We start from the raw sequence: 12409 nt of genomic DNA on the forward strand, positions 1-12409 counted from the left end.
CCGCCCGTCCTTGTGTTGCAGATGAGTCGCTACGGTCTAAGAGCACGATATCGCACTGAGAGGCGGTGAGCCATGGGGGAGAACAGTCCCGAAGGCAACGTTATCTACTACGAAGTGGAGGAAGACGATTTAACCCAAGATGACAATATGATGAGGTTTGCTGATAAAAACGGGCTGGTTTCTTCATCGTCCGGGACGGTCTATGACAGGACAACTGTGCTGATAGAGCAGGACCACAGCGTGCTGGAAGACGATGAGGATGAAGGACAGTGTGGTGATCACTTGCCTTTTTTACCAGAGGGTCATGAAGAAGGATTTCATTTAATAGCAGATCATGAAGGAATGTCCCAGGGTTATGTGCAACACATTATTTCTCCAGATCAGATTCATCTGACGATAAATCCTGGTTCAACTCCTATGCCAAGAAATATCGAAGGAGCAACGCTCACTTTGCAGTCTGAATGCCCTGAAACCAAGCTTAAAGAAGTAAGTAGCTAAATATGACTCTGAATGTGATTCTTATTGCGAGTGCTTTTCAGCTGGGGGCCTTAAGTGCTTTGAAAATGTGGGCTTTTTCTAAAGCTGTTTGCTGGGAGGTAGTCAGAAGGTTCCCTTGTTCTAAAAAGTTACTGTGGAGTGGAATGGATTACACTCCATTAGATCTACTGGGACCCTCAGTGATAGTAATGCTTTGTGGTGGTAGGCAGAGCTGCTTCCCACAGTGAGAAAAAGCTGTGAGTGTCATCAGCTTTTGCTCAGATATCCTGCTGCTTGCTTGTGGAGCAGTCAGGAAGCACTTTCTGACGTGTGGTAACATGATAGACTGGAGAAGAACATGGCACTGAAACCACGTTTGTCTTAGTAGTGTGTGCGACGTCAGTGGTCGTTTGTTTTTCTTTTGGTTGGCTGATTGTTTGCTGCCTTCACAGATAACCAAAGCTCTGTTTTTCCTTGGTTAACCATGTTCTTGAGGACCTGTAACTTGGCTGCACTTCCAGACTATTGGTGGTAATTGAAGCGTGAAACTCAAGATGCCAAAGTTGAAATTATTTGTAGTTTTATTGTCACAGGGAAACTGTGAGAGGAAAAGCAGCGAAGCTTTAAACCAGCATCTGCTCTTGTTTGAACTCTTAAGTCAGCTTGTATGTTTAAAATGGCAGTTACTTTCAGTCCTGTTTCCCTAAGGAATTCTACCTCCTTGCAAAGTGCTGAGGGCCCGTACTTGGGGTTTTGCACTTTCTAGGTGCAAAAGCAATGTCAAGTTAACTGAAATATTAACACAGCACAACTTTGTGCTCCTTTTTTGGCCCTTCCTAGTTAAATAAGGGATGATCTGTACAAGTGTCTCTGCTGGTAGCAGTGGTGGTAACATCAACTACTTGTGTAACTGATACTGAGTCAAGAGAGGAGGGCAGAAATGAGCCCTTGCTGAGAAAGGAAGCTGGGTTTGAACACTGAATAATTCAGATTAGCAGGGAACCTTCATTATCACTTGCTTGGCAATGAGGAAATGGGGCTCGAGGAGGTTGCTTCTGCAATTATGGAACTTCTGGACTGAGGGTTGTCCAATGTCAGTGTAAGGAACTCTGCTCAGCTGTTATTCATATCAGCAGCTGCTGTGTCCTATGTTCTGAGCTGCTGAAATACTTAATTTGTGTATGTTAGTCACGTCAGGACTTTTCTTTTTGTAGGATAATAAGCTTGTAATCAGTAGTGTCTGAGAACAGCGTGTACTGGCTAAACAGGCCTTGATGACTGCACATGTAATTAAACTGATTTTATTCCTTCACCTCCCCTTTTGAGAGGAGCTTGTAAGACCTGGAATTTCCCAATAAAATGCTTGATCTGAATTTATTTTCCATGTCCTGAATTAATTGTCTGGAGTGGAGGGGCTGTTATTTGAGTGCAGTGGAAATAAGCCCTAAGCATAGGTGACACTCCTCCATCTTGTAAAACCCTCTTTGGTCCTGCTGTTCCAGATGCTTGGTGAATTGCTTGGAGAAGGGGAAGGAAACATTCCAAAGCCCCCAGATGTTTGGCTCATCTCTAGATGTCCAATTCCTTGGTACTTCCCATCTATCACAGTTATAACACTTGAAAGAGCTCTTTTAAAGTCTTAAATTTTCAGGCCAGTCTTAGACATTTATGAAACGAAAGAAGGTTTTACACTTCATTAATTACCTGTAACTTCCTCTTGTTTTATTATACTTCCCTCACTATAATTATGTTGGTGAGAATGAACATGAGCAGAGTTTTGTCTTTCAAATTCATTATTTTGTTCGGTGATAACATAGAAAAAAGGAGCACTCGAAGGGGAATCTCGTCAACTCAGGATGAGTTAAGGGCAAACTGAGCAATCAAGGTAGACTTTGGCACAGGGTGATAGGTTCTGCTTTTGCCACTCTTTTGATTACTGGACATTTAGTTCCTACTTCTAAGTTAATGCTTAATCACAACTTTCCTAGCTTCCCTCTAGTGCATCTCCCTGGGAGAGACAGCACACTGTCCTTTGTCTTCAAAGCAGCTTCCTTCTGTACTCTTCATACCCATCTGTGGCTTTTCCTGTGCTGCCGTGTTCCTTTTTTGTTGCTGCAAGTGTACAGGGATACCCTGGACTATTTGCTGCTGTAACTGTGAGGCTTTCAGGGTCAATAGCTACATAATTTATGTGTATAATCAGTGCTTGTCTGCTGTGACAATGTCCCTGATGGGAAAAGAGAATTAAATGCTTTACTGCTTTAATTTTGCCTAAAACGTGGTGGTAGCACTGCTTCTGTTGGCAGTATCCTTTTCAAAATGACTTGGGAAATAGCAGATTTGGCCTTTGAGCAGAGGGGAAGGGCTGCAAGGCCTCTGGCCTACTTCAGGCCCTTAAACTGAAAGTGGTACTGCCATCTTCCTTTAAAGACATGCATCAGCAGCTAGGAACCGAATCCTTCATCTCGAATGAATTCTCTCCTCTTCTTTCACTTTCTAGACCTAAATAGAAACACTTAGAAAGCTTCACAGCCTCCTCACTTGACTTCTAGGTAGTTCATGTCTGTGTCAGAGCCCTTGTGTGTTGTGGGAAGTACAGTGGAGAATGTCCCATAGCGCAGCATGGAAAGTGTTAATTTCCAGCTGCCTTAAAACTGGAACAGGGAAGTTGCCTTCAGCACTGATAGGTGAATTGGACTGATCGGATGATTGCTGGTAAAGATAATGTACCTCTTCTCCTGTAATAAAATGTACTTTCTGACCTTGTGCCTGTCTCTTATCGGTCTCTGCTCTTGTGTTTTGGCTGACTCAACACAACCGAACTTCTACATGATGTTGTAACTGTATTGTAGTGCTGGGGTATTTAGTGATAACTTTTACCTCATTTGAGGTATAAATCAAGGGTAAGCTGCTGTACAGTGAATCACTATTTCCTTCTCTGTGTGGTGCTTCTCATGGTGCTGTTGTCGTGGTATCAGCAAGAGATGATAGCAGAGATTACTCAACTCCTACATACTTGGATTTTATAAAGCATTATTAAAGGGGTCCTACTGGCAATTTTGTCCCCTACAAAACAGGTCGGAAGTAACTGAGAGACTATTTATTTCTCCTTCCTTATGGAGAGCTGTCTAGAACCCAAATTATACCCAGTATGACTTGCCAAGTCCTCTCTTGGGCTCTATAATCACTTTTAGATGTTAAAGTTTCTCAACTGTAACAGTCAAATGAAAGGCTGATAATTAATGTTCAAGCTAAATTTATTCAAGCATATCAGATGACTTACTCTTCCTACTTCACAAGAGAGAATGAGATTTAATTAAGTGTTAGGACTGGCACACTGGAAGCTTCTGCATGGTCTCTCTGCCTGTTGCAGAAGCTGGAAGGCTATGAAATCAAGTTCAGTGTAAAATTGCTTCCTTGTGATCCAGATAGCTGCCTGAGAAATCCCGTTGGATTCACTACACTTCAGGCATTACCTATTTCAGTAACCCCAGGAGAGAGCAACAAAGCACAGTGGAGGCTGCTTTTGAGATAAAATGAAGTAATAAATGGACTGACGGGTAGGCCACAGGAGATGGTGAAAACTGTAGTTCTCCCTCAAGGTGCTAATGGAAGTTCAGCACACAGGGCTGTGCTTCTGAGGGCCGGGTTGTGAACGTACATTTTCCCTTGTCATCTTCCTCCACAAGTAAGTAGCTCTGCTGGAAGCAGCCAGGTGAAAGGCAGGCACTATATGGGAACAGTGGGTAGGTTTGATAGCCTCTTAGCAACCTTTCCTACTGTTTTAGCAGATTTTTAGCTAGAAACACTTCAAATCACATTTTTCCTTTTCCCCCTTTTCTACTAGATGATTATTCTATAAGGCCAGCCTGCTTTCCAATGTGTGCCACCCCTTCCTCGCGTGGCCAAACAGAAATGCTGAGTTATCTGATCATTAACTGTTCTTTTTCCTTTGGGGTAAAAATCTCTTCCGTTGTCTTTGATGTTTAACTGCAGATCTACCCTGTGTGCATTCCAGAAATGCTTAAAAATGATTAACCAGGCAGCATTTTGTCTCTTAGGTGAAGAGGTACCAGTGCACCTTCGAGGGCTGTCCGCGCACCTACAGCACTGCCGGCAACCTGCGCACTCACCAAAAGACACATCGTGGGGAATACACTTTTGTCTGCAATCAGGAAGGCTGTGGCAAGGCCTTCCTTACCTCCTACAGCCTCAAAATCCACGTTCGAGTGCACACTAAGGAAAAGCCGTTTGAATGTGATGTGCAGGGCTGTGAAAAGGCGTTCAATACACTGTACAGGTAGGAAGTCTCTGCTTAATTTCTCTTGTAGATGTGGCTGCTGCTGTTCTGCGAGTTGCATCTGCTTTTTGTTCGTGTCTGGATCATAGAATGGTTTGGGTTGGAAAGGACCTTAAGATCGTCTAGTTCCAACCCCCTCCCATGGGCAGGGACACCTTGCACTAAACCATGTTGCTCCAAGTCCCATCCAACCTGGCCTTGAAATTGTTATGCTTCTTCCAGGTACAGATACGAATATAAACCTTCCCAAAATATGGAAATGCTATGCCAAGAGGGGGATGACAGAGCCTATGATGACATGCTTAGCTTATTTATGTTACAATAGTCTTGAATCATAGAATCTAGGGGTGGTTTTCACATCCTTTTTAGGTTGAAAGCACATCAGAGGCTTCACACAGGGAAAACATTTAACTGTGAATCAGAAGGCTGCAGTAAATACTTCACAACTCACAGCGACCTGAGGAAGCACATTCGAACACACACAGGAGAAAAGCCATTTCGGTAGGTCACTGGGTGGCAATTTTTACCTCTGTGGGACTTGTGTAATGGGCTGCCTGTGCCAAAAGACAGCTCTGACTGCCCTGGATGAAAAGCTGTTCTTGGGAGAAAAGAACTGAAGGCGGATGGCATTTGAGTGTGTTTGTTCTAGAGCTCCCTCAGCTGCCTGCAGAAGTGGGTGAAATGACTGTCTTCAAAGACAAGAATAGTCAAGCTATTTTTTTAAACCTAAATCTGTGCCACAGAGAGCATGTTCTTAAAACATATTGCTGCTGCTCTGCTGTGATGCGGGGTTTATTCCATGAAGGAGGCCCCCCTCAAATGCTGATTTCATGCTTGGATTTTACACTTCTATTCAAAGGCCTGCTATAGTCTGTGTACTATGCACAGGAGCTGTTGGGAGGTGCCTGAAACAGATGAGCTTAGGCCTGCTTTTCTGAGTCCTGGGACTATTGCAAAGCATGATCTAAGGTTGCAACTAACTCATCAAATAAGCCTGATGCTATCTTTTCTCTGATGCCTCATTCAGGTGTGAGCATGACGGCTGTGGAAAGGCTTTTGCTGCAAGCCACCACCTTAAAACACATGTTAGGACACATACTGGTAAGTCCCAAGGGTTTGTTTTTTCTTGAATTGAGCTTATTCAGTTTCTATGAACTCCAAGAACCCTAATATGTATTTATACTTACTTATAATACATGGGATGACACCAAACTGAGTGGTACAGTTGATATGTGTGAGGGAAGGGCTGCCATCTGGAGGGACCTTTACAGGCTGGAGGAGAGCACCCATGTGAACCTAATGAAGTTTAACAAGGCCAAGTGCGAACTCCTGCACCTGGTCAGGGCAGTTCCCAGTATTCCATTTATGCACTTGCATTTGTGCTTGACAGGTCTTGAATTTCATGAACATGTTTCACAAATGTATCAGTAACAATGCATCAAAATGAGCTGTCACCTTCCTGTGCCAATTCACGTGGTAAAAGCAAGACTCCAAAGAATGCTGAAAGCATGATGTGGCGTTAAATAATCTTGTTTGTATGAAATATTCTTCCTCTCCCAGGTGCTTTAAGAGTATGTGTCTGATATAATGTTTGTAAGTCTGTTACATGTGTTTTGCCCTGCCTGCAGGGGAGAAACCCTTCTTCTGTCCCAGTAATGGCTGTGAGAAGACTTTTAGTACACAGTATAGTCTCAAGAGTCACATGAAAGGTCATGAGAAAGGACATTCCTATAATGCACTTCCCAATAACAGCGTATCTGAGGTTAGTAGCATTTCTTCCTAATGCTTCTGTGTTAGGTGGAGATAAAAACACACTGTGGGGAAGAAATTCTTTCGCCTAAAGGTGTAAAGTTTAAGCCTGGGATTTGCAAAGAGAATTGTAAGTACTTGGTGCCCTGTGTCCCATGGGTGCCTCTGTTTTGATCTGAGAACTCGGGTTAAGTGCTGCAGTTGCTGGCATTCAGGATGCCAGTGTAGGGTTCATTCTCATATGCCGCGTTGACAGCGTGTTGATAATAAACAGAGGGATCAGTATTCACCAAACCCCTAGCTTGGTATTCGGTGAGCAGGTTCTATTTAGGAAAGCTCATTTAAATTTAGCTGTTCATTCTAATCACATTAAAATTAATGTTTGGGTTACTACTGCTTTCAACATGTCAAATACTGACAGAAGTTTGTAGGCAGTTAGATGTATTATCGTGCTTTCCTTGTAGGTTCTTACGTTTTGATCAAAACTAGGTAATAAGTGTGTGAAGTAAAATTAATACTAACTGTTAAGGGTAAAACTTTTTATTTCCTATAGACTGATTTGTTATTTAAATTTTTGGAAGCAATGTGATAAAGATGTTGAGTATCCTTGATAGCTACTGAATCACCTTTGCTTAGTAATATTGCTCCTTTGAGTTTAGAACTGAGACTTAGATTACATATAGGTAAAAAATCTGCCTGAGCAGAATTGTATGGACTCTAGAAAGTAATTAAAAACATGGCTGATGCTACTTTTTAAATACATAACTTCATTTCTTTTTCTTCTTTACAGGATACAAGCCACTCACTTTGTCTGAGTGACTTAAGCCTCATATCAACAGATTCAGAATTGCGGGAGAACTCCAATCCAGTGAGTTACTGCCCTGGAATTGCCTCACCCACCATTTGAGTTTCCTTTTCTTTGGCAGTGTGCTTGTCCTGTCAGCTAGAACTCAGCAGAGTAGATATGTGTGGCTGCTGGATTCTACTTCACTTGTTTGGGCCTCCAGCAGGCTCTGCTTCAGGCTTTCATTTCACTGCTGCGCATGGACAAGATGAGCTCTTCCACAGCATAAGTGACTCTGGATAGGGTTGGTTTAGCTGTACTGAATGCTGCCTTCTTTTCTGTGTCTCATGGCAGTTTGCAGGAGGTTCAATCTTGACAAAAATGTGTTTCTTATGCACCCTACTGAGCCTGTAAATTGATAGACATATTACTGCTGTTCTTGTTGGAACAAAACCCCCAATATTTCAGCATAGTTGAGTGAAAGAGAGAGAATTTCCTCCGAAGTATTGCAGTGCTTAATTCAAGCAGGTTTCTAAAGGCTCTGCATCTGATTTTACCATAGCAATGTTCTTGCTTATTGATAACTGTTGACTGGGCTTAAATGTTACATATACTGAAATTAAATACTGGTGAGACAGGGTCATTCTGTTGTGTTTGGATGTGGAAGCAGCATGCAGCACTTTGATACATCCTGCAGCAGGGATAAGCAGTGCATAGCCCAGGATCTAATCTAAGCAGAGCCATTTTGATTCTGCTCCAGATAAGGTTTCACAAACAGCCAAGAACAAATCAACGTCTGTTTCTGTTTCTGTCAGAAATAAGGCTTAAACGAAGTGGGGATGCAGAAGAATATATTTTCCTTTTGAATAAATTATTTTTGTAGGGATTTGCTCATTAGGTTGGTAAATTTGATTGTAGGTAGTCAAAGCTCAGTGTTGGTTTACACTAGGTAAGTGAACTATGTTGCCTTTCCTGAAGGTGGCTGATTATTTGGAGACGTACTGCTGACATTCATACGCTACTTGACTATGGAAAGTTTACGGAGACCTGAGAAAGAACATTATTTGATGTCTTCCTCTGTATTTTCTATTTGCCAGACACACGGACAAGACCTTAGCACAATCTCACCAGCAAGCATCTTTGAGTCGATGTTTCAGAGCCCAGATCACACTGCAAATCAGGATGACTCTCAGCAGACAGGTACAGATTGTATCTGCGCTATTTTGAGAGAGCTTTTTAACAGTTTTCCTCCTCTGTGCTTAATTCAGCATTTCAGGCTGAAGATTACTGCCTCACGTAACTCTTTAGTAGCAAACAGAACTTTAACTTCAGTATTGAAATGTATTCACAGGGGGTTTAGTGCTCGGATGGTGGTGGAGGAACTGACAGAGCACTTACAGCATGCTGTCATACACTGATGCTCTTGGGCTTTCCACATGAGTGCTTTTTCAAGCTTCCTCTCTTGATGTAGCTGCACAAACTGGCTGATAAAAAGGTTTCTTGGAGCTAATGAGGCTGATGAGCTTGTGTGTAGTAGTGAGTGTTACTGGCTTCCTAAATTTGGACCTACTTTTAGGTTTCACTGCCTAGTTTTACATGTTTTTGAGCACTTGTCTGAAGATGTGGAAGTGGTAATGCCTGACTTAGCAACTAGCTGAGGGATTTCTGCTAAGTTCATTGAAAAAACAGTTTATTCAGATCTTATGGGAAGTGATGTATTTCCATTTTTCCATGTTTCCTTTGGCAGCTGCCTTGATTGATGGTTTTAACGGCGATGCAGACTCGGTCACTGCTGTTCCGCCTTCTGCAGGAGACCCGGCGTCATTGTCTCTTCCACTTGTACTGCAGCTTGGCATCTCTGAGCCTTCACATTCAGCACTACAAGCCTCAGCAGCCCCTGCTGCTCCCTCCTCCATAGGAACCAGCTCACAGCAAGCTGCATTTGGAAATCCTGCAACTGTTTTACAATCCCCAGAAGTGCCTGTTCCTCACAGCACACAGTTTGCAGCCAGTCACCAAGACTTCCTGCAGCATACTCAGACCCCACCACAGCCCCTTGTGCAAGGACTTTCAGTGGTTGCTGGGGCATCTGCCCCAACACCATCAAGTGCCACTGAGCCCCTGCCAGCTGTCGTTCAGACTGTGCCTGTTGGTGCGAACTCTGTTCTGACCAGTAGTCCAACTATAACCATTACTCCTTCTCAGAGCACTGCTATCCTGCAGTCCAGCATTGTCATGGGAGAGCAAAACTTACAATGGATCTTAAATGGTGCCACTGGTTCTCCACAAAGCCAAGAACAAATGGTTAGTATGTCCACTATACGTAGTCGGAACCGTCTCTTTGCCCCCTAGAGTCCTTTTGAAAAGGAAGAGGATCAAACCTGTAACTGTAAGATAACTGTAAGAAACCAGGATGCAATGTTGTATAATTCTTATCATGTTAATATATATATAAACATGCCACCAATGCAGCCCCCTAAAAGAGATAAGGAAATAAATAGAAAATAGATTGAGATCTTTAATCTCTTCCCCAGTGACAGACTTGACACAGCAGTTATCAGTTTGGTGTCAGACAGAGTGCCACATGGCCTGAGAACGTATATGGGCTTAAATCTACTGCTTTTGACAAGTAGAAGCACAAAAGACTCTGAAGTTTGTGTCTAGGCATTTTGTGATCTGTCTCTTCCTGATGTAGCCTGATAAAGATACTGAAGTTTTCTGGGAAAGCAGAATGTTTCTGGTTCTCCAGTAAGCCTGGGTAGCTGAGACATCAAGGGCTTTATCTTTCAGAATAGTGTTGCTATCTGTGGGCTTTCTTAGCTGCAAATGGTCAGGAGTGAATGGCTGTGGGTACAAGCAGGACGAGCAAGAGCAGTAGCTGTTGATTAATTCAGTCATTCAGCTGTCAGAACCCACAAGCTGTGTTAACAAGCATGTGGTGTGGAGGGTCATTGCTTCCCATCTTTAGGACCTTTCAAACAATACTCTGAGTTTTGGGATAGCCAGAACATAGCCCAGAACCAACCTAAATGTTATCATTTATTATTAGTTTCCTGTGGAATACGTTTATAGCTGTTTCTTTTGCTTGAAGCTGCTTAGAATTTGAACAATAGAAATGGAATTGGAATCAACTCACACTTTTTCTGCATTTTTTTCCCCTTTTCTTTAAAGCCACAAGTTCCAAAAGTAGTAGAAAAGGTTTTTTTTACCACCGCATTACCAGTAGCTGGCAACACAGGTAAGCTGGACTCTGAACTTGCTTTTCTTTCTCTCTCTGTTTCTTTGTGGTACTGTTGGCTTGACCAGCATTTGTGGTGAATTTATTGCTTCTAGAAACTACGAAGAAAATCCTTTCGTATTTTTACCTTCCTGAGGTTTTCCTTGCACTCAGAGGCTTGTGCTGAGATCCTTCCCAGAGTAGTTTCTGTGACAACTTCTAAATTAGATCAGAAATTAGATTCAGTGTTCATAAAAACAGTATTTTAATGGGATTTGTATAGAGGAAAAGACAGAAATGCAAGGACATAATTTGTCTTCTTGTTCTTTGAAATGAAGACATGGAACAGATAGGGAACTAGTAAACTTAATCAGTTCTTCAGCAGTTGTTTTTGGTAAGCACTATCCATGAGATTCATCAAAATGAAACAACTGTAGAAGTTCTGTTCCTATGTGTTGTTATATTGCAAAGATGAATCAGTCAGAGTCAAGATTGATCAGGTAAGTTTGAACTAAATCTTAAAGAAAGGAAGCCAGGCAGGTGGAACAGGATAGAAAGAGTGAGGAGGAAGCATGAGAAACAAGATGGGAAAGGAAAGCAGACTAGAGAAAATGAACAGGAAAATACCTGTGTTGGTGTCAAGGAGTAGAATTGCTGGTGTAATGTTATATCATCGTCTTCACAGATTGGTTTGTAGGGACTGGAGTATCTGAATGCCACTCTGTATTAGATTTGATGCTGTAAAAGTTCTAATGGTTGTCAGAGAAGAGGCATACTGTGCTGAGCCTGGGTTCAACCTGAACAGGTTGCTCATCAGCAGAGAGTTCTTGCCACATTTTTCTTACTTACCATCTGCTGGAGTTATTCCTTGTGCTTGAAGAAAGCGAGATGTGATCTCTGCTGCAAGCTGCATACAGTCTAATTGAACAAAGAGGGTTTGTCTCTCCCTGCTGTGAAATGATGTAGTTCCGTTGTGTTTTGTCTCTGTTTCACCTTCAGGAAACCCTGTTCAGCAGATTGGTCTCAGTGTTCCTGTCATTATTATAAAGCAGGAGGAGGCCTGCCAGTGTCAGTGTGCCTGCCGAGACTCTGCCAAGGACAAAGCCACTGTTAAGAAGGAATGTTCCTCACCTGATTCAAAAGCTTTGGAGCAGCCAGCTCCCCAGCTGCAGCCTCAGACCTTTCCTTCCTCTTCCCCTTCTCCTTCATGTGGGCAGAGCAGTCAGATAGTTAACCCTCCAGACTCACAGACTGAAACATTAAGTGCCATGGATGTATCGGACTTCCTGTCCCTCCAAAGCCCTGAAACCCCATCTAATATAATTCCAATCGAAGCACTACTGCAGGGTGAGGAAGAAATGGGTTTGAATAACAGCTTCTCTAAGTGAAGATGTTCCAGATTTTCCTTTGCACCTGGAGGGTAAAACCCTCTCCTTTAGAAGCAGAAACTGAAGGATCGATTCTTTTTCCTTCCTCTTTGGAAGTTTTGTGGCTTATTTCTGCTTCACAGATGTCATCTTAGTCACGTCCCAGGTACATCCATCTCTGAGAATCTATCTAAACAAAAAAAAAGGTAAAAAAAATAAGAAAAAAAAGAAAAAGCTAAGTTATATATGAACTGTTTTGGCTGCACTGTCTGTCACTTTTGCTTGTCATATGTGAACACAGAAGTTAAGGTTACTCGTGTGCAAAAAGATTCTAAAAAGAAAAGGGGGGGTTTAGTTTGTCTCCAGTTGCACATGGCTTATGTTTGGGATTAAGGTACTGGCAGCAAGTGGGTCTTCGTTACAACTCCTTGGGTCTATAATTTTCTTCTGTCTCTTTTGTCTAATACTAACCATGCACTATAAGGGGAGCCCAGGAAAGGAATTTGCTGTAGTAG

The 12409-nt window shown here is 42.5% G+C and overlaps 1 protein-coding gene across 1 annotated transcript; it reads left to right on the forward strand.

The window, feature by feature from the left end:
* Positions 1-20: 20 nt before the first annotated feature.
* On the forward strand, positions 21-12101 carry MTF1 (metal-regulatory transcription factor 1). The gene is made up of 10 exons (XM_010009785.1): positions 21-486; positions 4539-4777; positions 5147-5278; positions 5805-5878; positions 6406-6539; positions 7317-7394; positions 8408-8510; positions 9058-9614; positions 10482-10548; positions 11527-12101. Exons 1-10 carry the CDS (start codon positions 73-75, stop codon positions 11913-11915), a joined length of 2187 nt encoding a protein of 728 aa, XP_010008087.1. The 5' UTR covers positions 21-72; the 3' UTR covers positions 11916-12101.
* The last annotated feature ends 308 nt before the right edge of the window (positions 12102-12409 follow it).

Source organism: Nestor notabilis, unplaced genomic scaffold, assembly GCF_000696875.1.
Source record: "Nestor notabilis isolate BGI_N333 unplaced genomic scaffold, ASM69687v1 scaffold4392, whole genome shotgun sequence".
Lineage (NCBI taxonomy): Eukaryota > Metazoa > Chordata > Aves > Psittaciformes > Psittacidae > Nestor > Nestor notabilis.